Source organism: Pezoporus wallicus, unplaced genomic scaffold, assembly GCF_028554395.1.
Source record: "Pezoporus wallicus isolate ANWC-B61680 ecotype Strahan unplaced genomic scaffold, APGP_CSIRO_Pwel_v1 contig_14525, whole genome shotgun sequence".
Taxonomy (NCBI): domain Eukaryota; kingdom Metazoa; phylum Chordata; class Aves; order Psittaciformes; family Psittacidae; genus Pezoporus; species Pezoporus wallicus.
In genome coordinates, this window is record NW_026637545.1 from 274,195 (window position 1) to 292,233 (window position 18,039).

Here is an 18,039-nt window from a genome sequence, read left to right on the forward strand (position 1 = left end):
CAGCCTCAGGCAGCATGAAAAGGCCTGTATAAAGTTTCATCATGCACAATAATGTGATTTAAAGACAGACAAGTAAGACAGAAGGATGTATGTATGAGATCTGCCAACCAGCCTGACATTGAGTGCATGTCTTGGGATGGTACATAGTAGTCCTGCTGAAGATATTTAAGTTCAGTTTACAGGAGAAAGTGATTCTTTGTGGTACCAAGAGTTAGAGAACCGAGCTTTATTTTGTTGGCTTTATTTATCAGTCATGTGGCACGTTGGTATCAGACATCATCCTTCCATCATTGCCTTCATTTTTTATCAAACCTACCCGGTTTGTGTCTCGGTCCTGTGTATTTACAAGCAGTGAGTTCAGTATTGAAAGCTGTATCACCTTACTTTTGCTCCAGGTGAAACCCATAGCCCTCTGTTCCCCTCCTCTTGCTCCTTCTTGTGGTTTCTTGGGACTTTCCCTGACATGAGCACACAAGCCGGAGGCTTGGAGGGATCACATACCAGGGACAGACAAGTTTGCAGTTGCTAGAACAAGGGGAAAAAGCTTTATTAAATGTGTACAGAGTGCGCGGGGGCACCCACGGGTAATTGGGGTAATAGGGGAAGGAGGAGCAGGAGACTGAAGCAGACACTTTCTGTGACCCAGCCCCATCACACGTGGCCCAGATGGTGCTTGGTGCAGCTCCAAGTTCCCTTGAGCCCAGGGCTGAGGGTCCGTGGAAGCTGCTCGCCCTCCTAGCGAGTGGTGAGTGCAACCTGCTCCCGGGAGGAGACCACCTTCCCGTCCTGCACCTCCTCCACGATCGTGCGGACCTGGCGGGACGATGACATGACTGCGAAAGGAAGGCAGAGAATCATTGTTCTTGGGGCAGGAAAGATGGGAATTACTTAACACGTTATCAGATATCACGTGTGCTTCAGGAGATGTCAGAAATTCCACAAGGTACTGGAAAACCTTGTTTTACGCAACCCTATGCCGGCTGGGAAGGGGGAAGAGCCAGGCTGATGGGAAAGCTCAAGAAGGCCACAGGCACACTCCTTAAATATGTGGTGTCACTTGGTTTTTCAGGTCTCCATAAAGTCAGACCACTGGCTGTAACATCACAAGGCCCATTGAGGACAAATCCTTGTGGTCAAGGAGTGCCAGGAATTGCCCTTCCTGACAGCTCTGTCCCGTGCTGAGCAGTTGTACAGTGCACACAAACTCTCCTGACAGCTGTCAGTCTGGCTCAGCCAGAGAGGTGGCACAGCACACCCCAAGGGTGGTTTTCACTCCATCAGTGTGGCCACTGCTCTAAGGGCAGGTCTCAAAGCCTTTGGTGTAAGGAGGTCAGTTCTTACCATCTCTGCCAGAGTGTGAGGACATCGCGGAGGAGTACTGGGAAGAGATGCTGCACGAGAGGGAGAAAACAAAGAGAAGTTAGGGACGGTCTTTTGTTGTTACACAGGCTCTGTATTCAGGCAGAAGGAAAACAGAAAAGGCTGAAACTACTGCTCCTCTCCCAGAGGTAGAGGGACCAGTGTCCCTTCCAGCAGGGCAAGGTGCCTGTTACAGCATCACATACAGCAGAAACCAGGGACAGAGCCACTGGGCATCTGAGCATGGTCGAGGATGAAGATGAAACCTGAAAGCTGCAACTGGACTGAATCCCCAGAGGGAGCATTTTGTGTCTGTGACCCATCCCCTCCCGACGTGGCCTCCCAAGCAAAGCCCTTCTACGTACTGGGCATCCTCGCCCTCCAGCAGCCGGCGGTACGTGGCGATCTCCTGCTCCAGGCGGCATTTGACGTCCAGCAGGACCCTGTACTCCTGGTTCTGGCGCTCCATGTCGCACCGCAGCTCAGCCAGCTGCTCCTCCACGCTGGTGATGAGCCCCTGGAGCTGGGCCAGCTGGGTGCCGTAGCGGGCTTCTGTGTCAGCCAAGGTGCTCTCCAACGCCGCTTTCTGCATGTGGAGCAGAGGGACGGGTTCAGGGGGGAATGGGGAGCGGGAGGGATGGGAGCAGCCACGTGTCCCCTTGCCCGTGGCCCTGTGTGCCCCTGGCCCCTCGTACCGTGCTGAGCTGGGACTGCAGGTCGATCTCCAGGCTCTGGATGGTGCGGCGCAGCTCCGTGATCTCTGTCTTGCCACTCTGAAGCTGCTCCGTGTTGATGGCCACCTCCCGGTTCAGCTCTTCCGTCTGCACCAAGGCACAACCAGAGCCGTGCCGTTAGAGCACCGGTGAGCGGCACAGCCCCAGCCCCACAGCCCCAGTGTCGAGCAGCTCACCTTGCTGAAGAACCACTGCTCAGCATCCCGGCGGTTCTTGTCCGCCAGGCTCTCGTACTGCTCCCGCATCTCAGCCAGGATCTTGGTGAGGTCGATTCCAGGGGCAGCATCCATCTCCACGCTGATCTCGCCGCCCACCTGCCCGCGCAGGGCATTCATCTCCTGGCACAAAAAGACACACGGGATACACGTCAGAGTGCAGTTGGTATATTGCCATCATGTCAAATACCTTGGTTGCACCCAGCCCACAGACCCCTCCTGGAGGTCCTGTCAGAAAGGATTGGTTCCCTTCCCCTTGCCCACTGGAGTGTCTCCTGACAGGCCTGACTGCAGAGATGCTCTTGCACTTTTCCCTGAACCCTTTCCATTGAGAACAAGGTACATTTTGTAGGTCTCATTCTGAGCCTGTCTCTGTGCTCACCTCCTCGTGGTTCTTCTTGAGGTAGGCCAGCTCTTCCTTCAGGTTCTCGATCTGCATCTCCAGGTCCGCCCTGGCCAGGGTCAGCTCATCCAGGACCCTGCGCAGGCCGTTGATGTCGGCCTCCACACTTAGGCGCAGAGCCTGCTCCGTCTCAAACCTGGGGACACACACACACACACAAACTTGCATGCCAGCCCAGCTGAAAAGGGATTTTCCATGTTGTTTCCTTCCCCAGATATGTGTTTCTGCCGAGCATCTTTTCCTAAACCTGTGTGCACAGCTCTCCACAGTGCAGGAATGTCAGGACAACGCTGTGTCCAGGGAGAGATGTACACTTCCCAAAGGACACACTTTGTAGGGAGAAGTGACCTGGTTGGAGCAATTTCAATTTCAGAAAGCAAAGCAAAGCCTCAAACAGGCTGGCTTCTCCTTCCTTCTCATAAGAGCTCTCCAAGGCATTGGACTTACTTGGTTCTGAAGTCATCCGCTGCCAGCCTGGCATTGTCAATCTGTAAGACGATGTTGGCATTTTCAACAGTTGCAGCAAGAATCTGGCAGGGGATAAAAGAAATCAAAAGAGTGAAAAAGTAGTTCCAAGAAATAACACACTGCTGCCTGTGTTCCCATTCAGGAGCAGGACGGGAGCAGCACTGAATCTCCTGCCCGCTGGGCTGGACTTCCAAGGATAGAGGCAGGATGCTCATGCTCAGTCTCCCATTGCACTGATGCAGTGTGAAGACAGTGGCACGGGCACATGCTATGGCCTGTTGCCCTTTCAGAGTGGCACCTGCAGGCACTCACACCATGTTTGGAGTCCTGGCAGCACCCTGGGATTTGTGTGGCAATGAACAGCCCAGCCGAGGAGTCAAAAAGGGCTGAGGAAGGAGTGTCTGGTGCCTGCATTGTTCTGCTTTCGAAACAACACCCGAGGTGCAAATATTTGTTCTGGGATTTTGGAAACGATTGGCCATTTAATGAGCGGTAATTCCTGTAGCCACAGGCTAATGGAAAGCTCTCACTGAGTTCTGGTGCTTTGGGGAACGTCCAAGCAGTAATCCGGGAACAGTGACGTGGTGCAGGAGGGGAGGGAAGGGTCTGCCTCCCTTTGACTGCTCGGACCTGGAGACAGCTTCTGCCTCCACGTTGCTGTGCTCCAGATCAGAGCACGCCTGCCAAGCTGCCAGGTGAAGAGAAGCTTTGTGCATCCAGGCAGGAGCCCTTCACCCCAGGGTGAAGCCCCACAGCTGAAAGGTTCCAGAAATGGGATTTCCCCAGGGCTTGACCCCTGAGCCTGTCAGCCTCCTTTCCCTGGCATTTACTCTCACAGAGCAGGTACAGTCATTACCCAACCCCACCCCTCCGTCCCCTCCTGTGGAACCTGAGCTTACTAAGAGTGCTGTCACCTCGTGTAGGTGGTGGTGAAGGACCAGGCAATCAGCTCTCGATGAGTAATGAGAGCAGAGGAAGGACAGTGGTGACAGGATAGGGAGGGAAGGATTCTGGTGCTTTTGTTCAAAGACTTTTGCCTAAAATCAGCCAGAGCTGCTAAGAGCAGAGAAACGAGCTTGGCCGTGATTTCATCTACTGCATTTAGAGCAGGGCACGCACTCTATTCAACATCTCTGAAGCCACCTACCACAGCCCAGTGTGTTCTGACTCCTGGATTTCACAAATCTCTGTTTGCACCTCTCAAAGTGCCGCCATCCCATAGTGCAGCTTCTTTCTTTATGAACCTCTACCTTGAGCCTCCTAACAGGCTCAAAAAGATCTGCTTTGCAGGATGCTCGTGAGAACAGCCTGGATCTCCATTTGCATATCGTTCAGTGGGGAACTTCTGCCAAAGAGATAACGTGTCCCTGCCTGCAGAGTGCTTAATCAGGAGCCTGGCGAAGGGAGCACATACTTGGGGTGTAAGTAGCATCTAGGGAAGGCAGGAAATGAGTGTTGTGGCAGCATGAACGCCGGAGCATCACGTAGCCTGGACCAATGTCTGAGAGCCTGCTCCTGCTTTCCTGACTCCTGCTTTCCTGCCCATCTTTCTCCCTGCATTAAAACAGCCAGTAGAAACTCCACCTTTGTGCCTTCTGGAGGATATGATCAAGAAACTGCTCACCATAAATTATGACTATTATTTCCAGCTGTGCTCCTTCTGTTTTCCCATCTCAGGCCAATTATCTGTCCTTTGTTAATGCTCTTCCCTTCAGCTTTTAGAAACAGGCTCATCTTTTTAAAAGTGACTTTAATGAAGGTATCTTGGTAATCAGAGCATCCTACCTTGTTCCTGAGCTCCTCGATGGTCCTGTAGTAGGGGCTGTAGTCACGGTCAGGACCAGGTGCCTGTTTCTTGTACCATTCCCTGATCTTGACCTCCAGGTCAGTGTTGGCCTCCTCCAGGGCACGCACTTTGTCCAGGTAGACAGCCAGGCGGTCGTTGAGGTTCTGCATCGTCTCCTTCTCGCCAGCCTGGAGGATGCCATCACCGCCTCCAAAGCCAGCTCCAAAGCCAGCTCCAAAGCCGGCTCCAAGGCCAGCCCCAAAGCCAGCCCCATAGGTGCCCCCAAAGCCAGCGCCGAGGCCCCCTCCTACGCTGCTGCAGTAGCTGCCCCCATAGCCACCCCCGAAGCCTGAGACCATGCGGGAAGAGACGGAGTAGCTGCTAGAGCCTCCGTGGACGCTGGGGGCTCTGTACCCGCCGGTGCTCCCCCGCACGGAGGAGAGCCTGGTGGAGCCCCCACCCAGGCCCCCGGGACCCTTGAGGGACATGGAGGAGGAGTACTGCCTGACAGTGGTGCTCATGGCCGAGGCTGCTGGAGGCTGTAGGGCTGCAGAGAGGCAGAGGCTCGGCAGCGCAGGCAGCGAGTGCTGGCTCCCCCCTGGCCTGGAGCCCTTTATAGCCCGGGCAGGAGGCGTTGCCTGCGCTTTTTTTTCCTCTTGCATTCCCGATGATTTTCATCACTCCGAAAATCTGAGCCAACTTCCAGAATCATCATTTCTGCCTTTGTTCTGTTGATGCTTTTTGCCGTATTCCAATAGAAATGTTTTATCTCACAAAGGGCGTCTTTATGCTTCTTCCGTTTCCAAGTAAATATTCAGGTGTGATTCAAAGGAGGAGGCTCCTCGCTCAGGGCTACATTTTAATACTGCTTTGTACTGTTAGCTCTGAAACAGCTACTGAGGCAGCGCTTTAACAGAGTAATTTAGCACCTTTTGCTATGTCTTTTTGTCCCAGCTACTACAGTTCCCGTCTCCATTTAGGCTTTATACACAGCACATGCAGGGACAACCACTGTGTCGTGAAGCCCTGAATGTACATCCCCATCCTGTGAGTACAGCGGTGCTAGAAGGAACTTGGCTACCAATCCTGGAAAGACTTGTCCGCTTTTTTATCCACAGGGAGAGGGATGTTCTGTAATGAAAAAGCAATGAGAAGGGAATTCATGCTTCAGGGCTCATCCAGTTCTTCAGTTTGCTTCAGAGACCACCCAAGAGTGGAGGAATATGAAAAGGCAATAGGCAGTGGATGTTTTGTGTTGCTCTTTGTGAATGAGAGCCCAGCAGACCATTCAAGAAGGCAGGGTATGGCTACTGTCTGGCATGAGGTAAAACCTACGAGATGCTCCAGGAAATAACGTGGAATAGCATAAAGTAGATAAAGGATGTAAAGAGCAAAGCTCCTGCTCTCTAAGCACAGTGAACAAGAGCACGGAGTTGACAGTGACAAAGCTTAGCAGCTAATGCTGATGATACTTTCTGTGGTGAACATTTCAGTTGTGACCAGGGAGCACAAACTTCAGTGTGAGTCTGGATTTTTCAGCTCCCATGTAAATAGAGCTGCAAGGAGAGACGCGGGTTGCCTCTGAGGAGCGAAGCGGCTCAAAGAATGAGTGCACACAGCATGGTCAAGCTCCTCTGGCTACTGTCTGCACTGACCTGCGTCACGGGCAGAAACCGCATCTCAAGTGTCACTAGCTAGTAATGCAGGGTGTGGAGGAGAAGATATTTCTCAAGTGTGTACATGGTGAATCGTTTGACTGTCTTCACAGACAGGCCCCAACAGCCCCTTCCCAACAGCCAAGTTCTGCCTTAGATCATTTGCCAAAGGAGGGGGGAAAGAACATGGAAATAAGCAGCAAAGGTACATTTGTAAGTAGCTTTAAAGGGCATGACTCCCTCCACTATATCTGAAGAAAGCTGGAAGCGATACAAGAGTCCTGGGAATATCAGGAGTTGGCCATGAATAGAGACAAGTCTGTACAACTTGGAGACCTGGAGAGCTGGAATCTCAGCTGTGTTTGCTCTGGCGAGAGGATGGGTTCAGTCTCTTGGCAACAGCATCTTCTTGTCACATGAGTGCGAGGGGATGGAGCGGGGAGCCTGCGGGCACCCACTCCCTGCTCGTCCTCCCCGGTGAGGATGGGAACAGCACGGCAGCTCCAAGGAGCACGCGTTCCCCTGTCTGCATTTCCTCACCTTCACCTGGGTGATGCAAAGGGGCAGAACTTGGGGTTGTCCTGGCAGAGTGCGTCAGTGGCACGGGGAAAGGGGAATGTCAGTGACAAAACCAGCTCAGAGCCCTCGTGAAGCCCAGACCTTGACCTGGGCAAGGGCTTTCGGGCCAGCCAGCCAGAGGGAGTGATTGTCTTCCCACTGGTCGGCTGTAGGAAGAGTAACTGTCACAATGCACAAGGTTAACAGCAGTGACAGGACAAGGGGAATGGCTTTAACCTGCCCGAGGGGAGACTGAGATGAGCTCTTAGGCAGAAGCTCTTCCCTGTGAGGGTGCTGAGGTGCTGGCACAGGGTGCCCAGAGGAGCTGTGGCTGCCCCATCCCTGGCAGTGTTCAAGGCCAGTTTGGACACAGGGGCTTGGAGCAAGCTGCTCCAGTGGAAGGTGCCCCTGCCTGTGGCAGGGGTTGGAGCTGGAGGAGCTTTGAGGTCCTTTCCAACCCACACTAGGCTGGGATTCTATAATTCTATCATTCTGGATTCATCCTTTACATGAAATTACCTTTTCTTTTATCTTTTGTTTCCTATTTAACTGCTGTGTCATAAAAATACACATTGCTCAAAATATCTGCGCTATGTTGATAATACCACAAGGGAGCAATTAAAGTCATGAAGTGTTAATTAAGACTTAAAACCACATGAAAAATTCTAAGACATGATTTCCATGACCTCCCATTGAAGACAACCACAAATGACTGCATGCTGTTTGTATCACACTCTTTTAAGTAAAAGGCTGACTATTAACTCAGATTCTGCCTCTGTTTCGTGAGTACATGCACACTCCGAGCCTCTTCTTTATACATTTCAAAATCAGAATGGCAGTGCTGTGGCGTAACAGTGATTTCATGGCAGCACATTGGTGGTTGAACATGCAATTCTGTCTTACTTCAAGAGGAAAGCGAAGGTGAGGCTCTGGCTCCAGACAGACATACCTATTAGTAGATCTGGTAGGTGAAACTACCCGGACAAAAATATCTCTCTGCTTATTTTAGTGAGCTTATAAAATGTGCCCTGGTATCACATTATCATAGGAAGGTTCCCTAGAACAATCACGCCTTAGTGCTTCCTTCTGCTGGTCCTTTATGTCAGGTTATCTCAGTGCAGCCTGAGAGGCAAACCATCTTTCTGGAATAAAATCCCACTTTCTGAAACCTGCCTCAAGCTGCCGCTGCCTGTCTGCATAAGCCAGCACCTGCAGCTCCCTCCTCAGCGCCTTCTTGAAGACAGGCCTAATTATTAATGCTTAAGGCAGGAAAGAATCAAGGTGTATTTTCCACACCTGACTGCCCATTTGCAGTACCAGAAGTAATTAAAACAGGGGGGGTTGTTAGCAAAGCGTTATTTGGTTCTATGGCAACACCCGTGTGCCTGGACTCTTCCGGGGGAAAGCCATGGGGTACCTTTAGCATCCCCATGGTGGGTGTTGCAAAGGTGGCTGTTGGAGAGGAGCTGCAAGAGGTGCTGATGGCCCCTGCACCACCAATGGGGAGAACAGCGTGTCCCTAAGAGGTGACCTGGGGAGCCCTGGCTGAGTCTGTCCTTGCCCTTCCCAGGCATCTCAGCTTGGGCTGCTCCACACTGGAGCCTGGGGAGAGGCTCTGGGATGTGCAGGGCTCCCTCCTTCAAGGGGCTGGGAGCAGAGGCAGCACAAGTCTATAGCACTGCAGGGATGCTGTGCCTGGAAGTGCCTCGGGTCAGGAATTGTGCCTGGTGTTTACCCGTGGCCTGTCCTGGCTGCACCATGAGGGTGTGCAGCAGCTGAGCAGTGGGAGCCGTTCTCCTGACCACTGGGCCGTGTTTACATGTCCTTTGGTGGAATGTGGGTGGAAACGAGATCACTGCTGGTCAGTGGTAAGCTTCAGAACCAAAGCCGTGTTTACCACAAGTCGGGCGTGCAGTGCTTAGAGGTGGCTCGGTCTGGGGTGGCTGAGGATCAGTGGGGATCTGTTCTTCATGCACGGGGGGATACAGCCACCACTGACACTGCAGAGAGCTCAAGCCCATGCACTGGGCTGCCCCAGCTCGTGGTGTGGGTGATGCATTGGAGGGAGCCTTTCAATGTTTAAACCCTGCCAAAGAATTCTCTGTTATCAGCCCATAAAATTCAAGCAGATTATCTGGACATGGGTCTTAAAGTGCTGTGGCCAGCTCTGTTCTTGTGCACATTCAGTGGTGTCTCCCTGAATCATCCCATTGATTTAGGAGCTGGATTTATGAAGTAATAACTGGGGTGGAATCCAGCCAAGAATGCGTCTGAACTGGCTTTCAAGGAACGGCTGGGCCGGCTGATGGCAGCGTGAGCTGCTGTGCCAGGGCCAGCCCTGGCAGCCTGGGAGACTTTCCATCTTTTTGCTTGGATAGACCATACCCAGCAGTCACCAGCACTCATTTCCTCACCCTTTAGCAATGCCTTTGGAAGTGAGAATTAAACTGAGCTGAGGCTGTACTTCTGGAGGGGTATCAGCCAGCCCATCCTGCCACCTCCTCTGCTTAATTCATGTGACCCCAAAGCTGTTTAACAGGGGAACTGCTGAGCAGAGCAGGGAAGGGAATTCTTGGCAAGGTCCTGTCTGACCTGGGTTTTGTTCACCTCCTTGCTCGGGCTCTCCAAGTTCAAAGCTTCAGCTCTGCTGTGGCTGTACACTGCAACCGGGGAAGGGGCACTTTGCCCAACCTGAAGGTCATCGTGCCACATCTGAGGGTACCCACAGACTCTCAAAGTTCCACCTCCCATGACCCATGTAATCGGTTCTTTTCTAGACCTCCAGCACATCAGCTGTCTTTGCTGAGCAGCCAGGGCTCTGGTATGATAGCAGTGTAGGTGACCTGCTCCCACTCTCTAGGTACCAAAGACAGACAATATTTCTCTCCCCAGAGAGGAGCTTTGTCCTATAGCTCCAGCAGTGGGACAGCCCAGCTCTTCAGAGCGCCAAGACAAGAGCCAGGTTTGCACGAGTGTGAAGAAGAGCTTTATTTGATTCCTAAGCGCTGTGAGAAAGGGGGAGGGCAGTGGATGTGAGAAAAGAGAAGCTGCTTTTTGTGATCTCAGAGCCGGAGCACAGAAGCTGGAATCTCCTTTGGCTTTGCTGGGCGAGGTCTGCAGCGAGCCTGCAGCCGCCTCAGTGGGCTGCCTGGGTGATCTGCTCACGGGAGGAGATCACCTTCCCATCCTGGACTTCCTCAAAGATGGTGCGGATCTGGCGGGTGGTGACCGGCACTGCAGTGGAGAAGGAAGGAACCATTATTTACAGGGATCCAAGGAGCAAGCGTCTTAAAGATCTCCGTGTTATTACCAACAGCTGCCTTAGAAACCCAGCATCACCACCATGTTCCTACCCCTACACGCTTCATTACATAGTTCCAGTCTGCACAGAGGAACTTCTGAAACATGTTTTGGCAAATCCTCAGTGGTTTATGTCAATTCACGTTTTGAAAACGTAATGAAACAGTGATTTTAGCAAATTAGTAAAAAGACTGTGCTAAGAAGGTCACTAAGGATGTGACAGAGCTCTTTGTGGTCAGTGCTTCAGCCAAGACATGTTCTTACCTTCTTTCAAGTGAGAAGACATGCTACAGGAGGAGAAAAGAGAAAGAGTGGTCAGAAAAAGGGGAAAAACTCAGTAATCTGAGACAAAATCATTATTTACCCCCCTGACTTTTCTTCTTGTACCGCCATGTGATTAAAATGCCTCTGAGAAGGGCCTAGTGTCAAAATGGTAAGGAAGGAAACGAGAAGGAAACGTGTGTGCCGCAGTGACTCAGACACAAAGGCAGCTGCAATAAGCAGCACTGGTACCTGCTCCTTCCACAGGATCACACAGACACTGGAGGGATGGGGATGGATCCCAGGGATGCTGCAGTGCTGTGATAACCCCTGGGTTGTTCTAGACTCGTATGACCGAAAAGGGAGACCCTGTTGCACTCCACGTGTCAGGAGGGGGGCTCACAGGATCCTCCAGGGAATGCAGGTGGTTCGTTTTCTATTTCCTTCGCTAATCCCCATCTCCTGCCCTCCCAAGCAAAGCCCTTCTACGTACTGGGCATCCTCGCCCTCCAGCAGCCGGCGGTACGTGGCGATCTCCTGCTCCAGGCGGCATTTGACGTCCAGCAGGACCCTGTACTCCTGGTTCTGGCGCTCCATGTCGCACCGCAGCTCAGCCAGCTGCTCCTCCACGCTGGTGATGAGCCCCTGGAGCTGGGCCAGCTGGGTGCCGTAGCGGGCTTCTGTGTCAGCCAAGGTGCTCTCCAACGCCGCTTTCTGCATGTGGAGCAGAGGGACGGGTTCAGGGGGGAATGGGGAGCGGGAGGGACGGGAGCATCCACGTGTCCCCTTGCCCGTGGCCCCGCGTGCCCCTGGCCCCTCGTACCGTGCTGAGCTGGGACTGCAGGTCGATCTCCAGGCTCTGGATGGTGCGGCGCAGCTCCGTGATCTCTGTCTTGCCACTCTGAAGCTGCTCCGTGTTGATGGCCACCTCCCGGTTCAGCTCTTCCGTCTGCACCAAGGCACACCCAGAGCCGTGCCGTTAGAGCACCGGTGAGCGGCACAGCCCCAGCCCCACAGCCCCAGCGTCGAGCAGCTCACCTTGCTGAAGAACCACTGCTCAGCATCCCGGCGGTTCTTGTCCGCCAGGCTCTCGTACTGCTCCCGCATCTCAGCCAGGATCTTGGTGAGGTCGATTCCAGGGGCAGCATCCATCTCCACGCTGATCTCGCCGCCCACCTGCCCGCGCAGGGCATTCATCTCCTGGCACAAAAGAGAAACACATCTTCATACAACCCAGCCACCGGCATATAAAGATGTTCATCTCAAGACAGAGTCCTCCAGGAAGGGTAGCATCCTTCCATGGGTGTTTCAGAGGGAGATCAACAGGAATGATTTGGGGCCTTTGCTCCACAGTCAGAAATCAAAGAATCCAAATTTTTAATAAATCTGCACTTGAGTTAATTTGTTAGATAATAAATCAGAGCCTGGAGCTGGCTTCATTTCTCAGGAGACAGATCTTCCAGGCCTGAAGCTGCTAGGATTTTAATACATCTCTAACAGCTACAGTGGACATTCCTGAAATGACAAGTGCTGGATGGATTTTATACAGGGTCTGGAGAGGATGCTGTCATCCAGAGCAAATCATCCCTAATTCCTTACCAGCACTTCTCATTTCCTTCCCAGCAATTCCAAACTCAGGGTAGTCTTAAAGGTTGAACCACACCTTGTATTTCTGGGCCCAGGGAGGAATTTTCTGAGCCTGTCTGTGTGCTCACCTCCTCGTGGTTCTTCTTGAGGTAGGCCAGCTCTTCCTTCAGGTTCTCGATCTGCATCTCCAGGTCCGCCCTGGCCAGGGTCAGCTCATCCAGGACCCTGCGCAGGCCGTTGATGTCGGCCTCCACACTGAGGCGCAGAGCCTGCTCCGTCTCAAACCTGGGGACAGGAACAGTCAGAAGAGCTGCACTGGATCTTGCCCAGCTGGGGACAGAGCATTTGGGTTTGTTGTTCACTTCCTCCATGCTGCTGCTGGCATCGTGGCAATACTGCCTGACCCCAGGACACCCTTCTGATGGTGAATGCTAGCAAACAACTGATAAACCAGTCTCCATCTGAGCCTGTAACATCACCTTACCCTGGTGTCAGTGGGCTTTGTTACTGGGGCTGGGCTTTGCTCTGCTACGCACACACAGTTAAATGAGCAGCGGAAGCACAGTCCAGGTTCTCTGCACAGGAGAGGCTGTACCACACAGGAACAAGCAGTGGGAATAAAAGTTTCCACTCAGTGAAGTTTTGGATGGAAACAAAACAATCCCTAAGGGCCTGTAAGTGTTAGATAACCATCTGCTTTGGAAATTACACCTTCATTTTGAAGGCTTTGTTTCCATATTCCCTTTTGGGGGGTTGGACGGGATTTTCTCCTCATTTCATCAAACGCCTATGGAGACTTTGTTCCATTTTTCCAGGGAAAGTGGCTTACTTGGTCCTGAAGTCATCAGCTGTCAGCCTGGCATTGTCAATCTGCAGGAGCAAGTTAGCATTGTCCACTGTGGCCACCAGGACCTGGAGTGTGGAGGATAAAGAACAAGCACTAAATGAGTGTCAGGAACTTCTCCTGGCTTAGCAAGAGATGGAGCACAAGTGAGACCATCAGGAGAGGAGTAATATCCTTAGCAGAAGTGTGTATTGAACCAGGGCAAGGGAGGCACAGGTGGGACTGGCTGCAGGAAGGGGCTGGTTACTCTGGGACATCTCTTCCCAAGAATCTGTCAGGAAGTATTTCAAAAGACAGCATGAAGGCACATAAGGTGGGTGAGATCTGATGATGGCTTTTGTTCCCATGTGGGTGCTGATGGTGCAAAGAGTCAGTGAGGAGCCACCTGCTCCTCATGCACAGCAGGCAGAACAGATGGACCAGCAGGGTGTTTCACAGCATCATAGAAGCATGGAATGGATTGAGTTGGAAGGGACCTCAAAGCTCATCCAGTTCCAACCCCCTGCCACAGGCAGGGCCACCTTCCACTAGAGCAGCTTGCTCCAAGCCCTGTCCAACCTGTCCTGGTCTGGGGTGGTTCTGCCTTGTTGACTGCAGAAATGGAGAACAAGGCAGTGAGGAAGTGCCTACATCTTCTGAGGTTTTGTATTACAAAGCCAGGAGCAGCTAATCCACCCTGGGAGAAGATTCAGGTCAGAGTCTGGGAGGTCGTTGATTATGGGGCAAAGGAGAGGGAAGGAAAATGGATTCCCTGCACCTTTTGCCAGCACTCCTGCAGCTCAAACTGTACATTGCCCTCCTTCATGTTTACTGGAGACAATTCATACATGAGCACCAACAGAGAAGAACAAAGTCAAATCGAGTATTTTCCCTAAATGGGGTGGTGGGATCCAAGAGGAATCCCTCCAGAGCTGCCTGGGTGGATGGGTTTGTATCAAGCCTGGTCCTGGGGCAGGGGCTACTTCTGGAGGCAACAAGTTCATTATGGGTCAGGTCTTTATTCTCTTTAGCATGTAAATCACCTCAGTACTAAGGAGCTAAAGCAAGTTTGCAAATGCTTTGATGAATGTTTCCCAATATGATAGCAATGTTTCACAGCCTGCTCACACCTACAGCTTGCCCTGAACATTCATTTGAACTGCCCCAAACCAATCATTATCAATTCAGACTTGTCTTTTATTCTTCACTTCTGCATTATGTCCTTTTACGTCTGCTTCTTCCAGTGAAAACTGCTGTTTTTTCCGTCCAGAGGGATGTAATCAAAAGCTGACATTGAGACATCTCTGAACCTCCAGCCTGGCAATCTGCATGTGCATCTCACACACTTTTTATGACCTAGTTAGTGCTTACTAATTACACAGGTAGCAGTCGCTGTTCCTGCTTCCTCCCTGATAACAGACATCCACTGTTAATCACAGCATCCTACCTTGTTCCTGAGCTCCTCGATGGTCCTGTAGTAGGGGCTGTAGTCACGCTCGGGACCAGGTGCCTGTTTCTTGTACCATTCCCTGATCTTGACCTCCAGGTCAGTGTTGGCCTCCTCCAGGGCACGCACTTTGTCCAGGTAGACAGCCAGGCGGTCGTTGAGGTTCTGCATCGTCTCCTTCTCGCCAGCCTGGAGGATGCCATCGCCGCCTCCAAAGCCAGCTCCAAAGCCAGCTCCAAAGCCGGCTCCAAGGCCAGCCCCAAAGCCAGCCCCATAGGTGCCCCCAAAGCCAGCGCCGAGGCCCCCTCCTACGCTGCTGCAGTAGCTGCCCCCATAGCCACCCCCGAAGCCTGAGACCATGCGGGAAGAGACGGAGTAGCTGCTAGAGCCTCCGTGGACGCTGGGGGCTCTGTACCCGCCGGTGCTCCCCCGCACGGAGGAGAGCCTGGTGGAGCCCCCACCCAGGCCCCCGGGCCCCTTGAGGGACATGGAGGAGGAGTACTGCCTGACAGTGGTGCTCATGGCCGAGGCTGCTGGAGGCTGTAGGGCTGCAGAGAGGCAGAGGCTCGGCAGCGCAGGCAGCGAGTGCTGGCTCCCCCCTGGCCTGGAGCCCTTTATAGCCCGGGCAGGAGGCGTTGCCGGTGCTTTTCGTCACCCGTGACAGCCAGAGCCAAATTCCAGAATCATCATTTCTCTCTCCCTGATTTCATGTCTTTTGTCACATCCCACTGGGAGCACCAGGCACACGGAGGATCCGCTCCTTCCGCTGGGGTTCCCAGCACCCGGCGTGACTCAGACCCAAGGCTCCTCGCTCATGGCTATGTTTTAGCATTCCACCGTTGCACCTGAGACGCAGAGGTGCTCGCTCCAGCTCCACCCCACTGCTCCTCCATGAAGTAACACAAGTGACTCCTCTGTCATGCCAAGTCGCCTGCCAGTGCCTTATATAGTTAAAAATCTACAAATCTATTTGTTTGCTCTTAAGGAGTCTAAAGCCAATGAAAACTGCTGACTTAAGAGCTCGGCATATCCATAATCTTTATACGGGCCAGTGTAAAGCCAGATGGATGTTTTCCCGTCAGGACCTCTGTCCCAGGGCAAGCACAGACCTGGAGGTATTTATGCTCTGATGATACTACCTTTGGCAGAAATCTTGTAGCTCAAAAGAAAAGAAACTTGAGTAATTTCTGCTTGCATACTTGTCTGGCGTGAATCTCTATACAGAGACTGGAAAGTCCCCACAACCGGGGCTTTCACTCAGTTTAAAAGGCAGGTGCCTGATGTTTCCCAGTGTTTGCTTTGCTACATCACATCCCGAGAACTCCACTGCAGCAGTTGATGACTTAGAATCATAGAACAGTTTGGGTTGGAAGGGACCCTGAAGCTCACCCAGTTCCAACCCCTGCCATGAGCAGGGACCCCTTCCACTGGAGCAGCTTGCTCCAAGCCCCTGTGTCCAACCTGTCCTTGAACACTGCCAGGGATGGGGCAGCCACAGCTTCTCTGGGCACCCTGTGCCAGCGCCTCAGCACCCTCACAGGGAAGAGCTTCTTCCTTATCTCCAACCTGAACTTGCCCTGTTTCAGTTTGAACCCATCACCCCTTGCCCTGTCCCTACAGTCCCTAATGAAGAGTCCCTCCCCAGCATCCCTATAGCCCCCTTCAGACACTGGAAGCTGCTTTGAGGTCTCCACGCAGCTTCTCTTCCCCAGGCTGAACAGCCCCAGTGTTCTCAGCCTGGCTCCATACGGGAGCTGCTCCAGCCCCTGAGCATCTTCGTGGCCTCCTCTGGCCGTGCTCCAACAGCCCCATGTCCTTCTTATGTTGGGGTCATATTGCAAGACATGGACTAGTGAGGGGTTAGAGCACTGTGGGCACCTGCAAAGCGGAGTTTAAACGGGACAATGCAGAGGATATGTGCAGAATTAGGCAGCGCAGCCACCCCATAGCCACGCCTGCGCCGGGCTATTAAAGGATTGAGCACAGCGATTAGAGTGATGCAGCCGGACAGGTATTAGCGTGAAAAAGGCAACAGAAACCAGGAAAGGAGACACTGCTCTGTTGTGTTCTTTGTTGGGAAAAACCAATCCCTTTACTGCTGAAGTGCTCAGTGGAAAGCGCACGCCCAGCCCGGCCTGCCTGGCTCCAGCCATGTCATCCTCGGATAAGAGGAGTTATGTTTTCTTTGAGCAGAGGTGCCTGTGAGGTAGTGAAAGAGTTAGAGGGATTAGGAAGCCTTTTGTGTTCGCCCTCCTGTTGTGATCTCCTTCCTTCCCGGGGCACTTCTGGCTGTTTTCACATTCTAATGCACTTAACTGGTTTTGGAGTTGCTGATGTTCCCAGAGCCTCACCCTTGGTAATTCATAGTGCCTCCCTGCTTTCATCTGTTCCCTGAAGGACACAATAACAACAGCGCTTTATCTACATCACTGTTAGATCTCAAGGACTTAATAGGGAGTCACGTTCTCTTTCTTTAGCAGCTCCAGGAGGGGTGGTGTGATCTTCCTGGGTGGCCACCAAGGAAGATGCTTAACCGGAAAGAGACCTCTGAGCGGAGGGCTCTAGGCTCTGGGCAGCGCTGCCTCAGACCTGGTCGGCTTCAGATTTGGGTTCTTGACCCCCCTGCAAGCTGCAAACTCTTGGGATTTGGGATGTGCACGTGCCCCATCCCTCAGTGAGCTGGTTAATGGGGGGGGGATGTCGAGCACCCCACCGCTGGCAAAGGGCAGAGCCTGCAGCCACCTGTACCAGGCTTCCAGCACAGTCCTGGGGCAACCTGGCCCGCTGCCCTCCGTGGTGGGGGGTACGGCATTGCCCAACAGCCGCCATGGGGGAGCTCTGCTCAGGAGCCATCCCTTGGCCACCCCTGCTCCGGGCTCTCCCAGACGTGCTTGCTTTGCTCATGTTTGCTCTAGCAAACCTGCTCCAGGCAATTCCCATGTTGGCTGTGAGCCCCTCACGTGGACCAGAAACTGCTGTGAGCTCTGTCCTCCTGCTCAGGTTGCCCCCATGTTTTAGAGCGAGTTAAAGACAGCCTGAAGGTGACAACTGCCCTGAAATGAGGCAAAGCCCCGCCACAGGCAGGGAATGCCTGGATTTAGGGCTCTTCTCTCTGTATTCTCACAACCTCAGCCCACATTTGAGCTCCCTTATTACAGCTGGCACAGGAGCCTAAGAGGAGATCTGGAGGTTCCTGCAATATCAGCTTTTTCTGGTCTTTCCCAATGGATGTTCTTGCTGGTCAGCTTTACCCCTGACCGATGGCTGAGCTCCTGAGCAACAATCCCCAGACCAGCCCTGCTCTGACGTGAGAAACCCTCAGCAGAGTTCCCCTTGCACTGGCTCGACAGGGCAGGATTATAGAGCAGAACATGCCCCACTTCAGCTATTTTATGTTACCAGAAGAATTCAGGCTCCCAGGCTCTGCTGAAACGCTCACCCGC

The 18,039-nt window shown here is 52.9% G+C and overlaps 1 protein-coding gene across 3 annotated transcripts; it reads right to left on the bottom strand.

Moving 5' to 3' along the window:
• Nucleotides 1-522: 522 nt before the first annotated feature.
• Nucleotides 523-15,479, bottom strand: LOC130597493 (keratin, type I cytoskeletal 14). 3 transcript variants are annotated; one of them, XM_057406059.1, is made up of 8 exons: nt 14,597-15,461; nt 3,159-3,241; nt 2,691-2,847; nt 2,270-2,431; nt 2,055-2,180; nt 1,725-1,945; nt 1,342-1,391; nt 523-833 (listed from the first exon to the last, which is right to left on the bottom strand). In XM_057406059.1, the coding sequence occupies exons 1-8, from the start codon at nt 15,116-15,118 to the stop codon at nt 736-738; spliced, it is 1,419 nt and encodes a 472-aa protein (XP_057262042.1). In that variant the 5' UTR covers nt 15,119-15,461; the 3' UTR covers nt 523-735. The 3 variants fall into 3 exon arrangements, with proteins under 3 accessions (XP_057262042.1, XP_057262041.1, XP_057262043.1); XM_057406058.1 differs by lacking the exon at nt 14,597-15,461 and adding an exon at nt 4,965-5,673; XM_057406060.1 differs by lacking the exons at nt 523-833; nt 1,342-1,391; nt 1,725-1,945; ... (2 more) ...; nt 2,691-2,847; nt 3,159-3,241 and adding exons at nt 10,142-10,412; nt 10,743-10,765; nt 11,233-11,453; ... (2 more) ...; nt 12,455-12,611; nt 13,156-13,238 and having other exon boundaries at nt 14,597-15,479.
• Between the last annotated feature and the right edge of the window lie 2,560 nt (nt 15,480-18,039).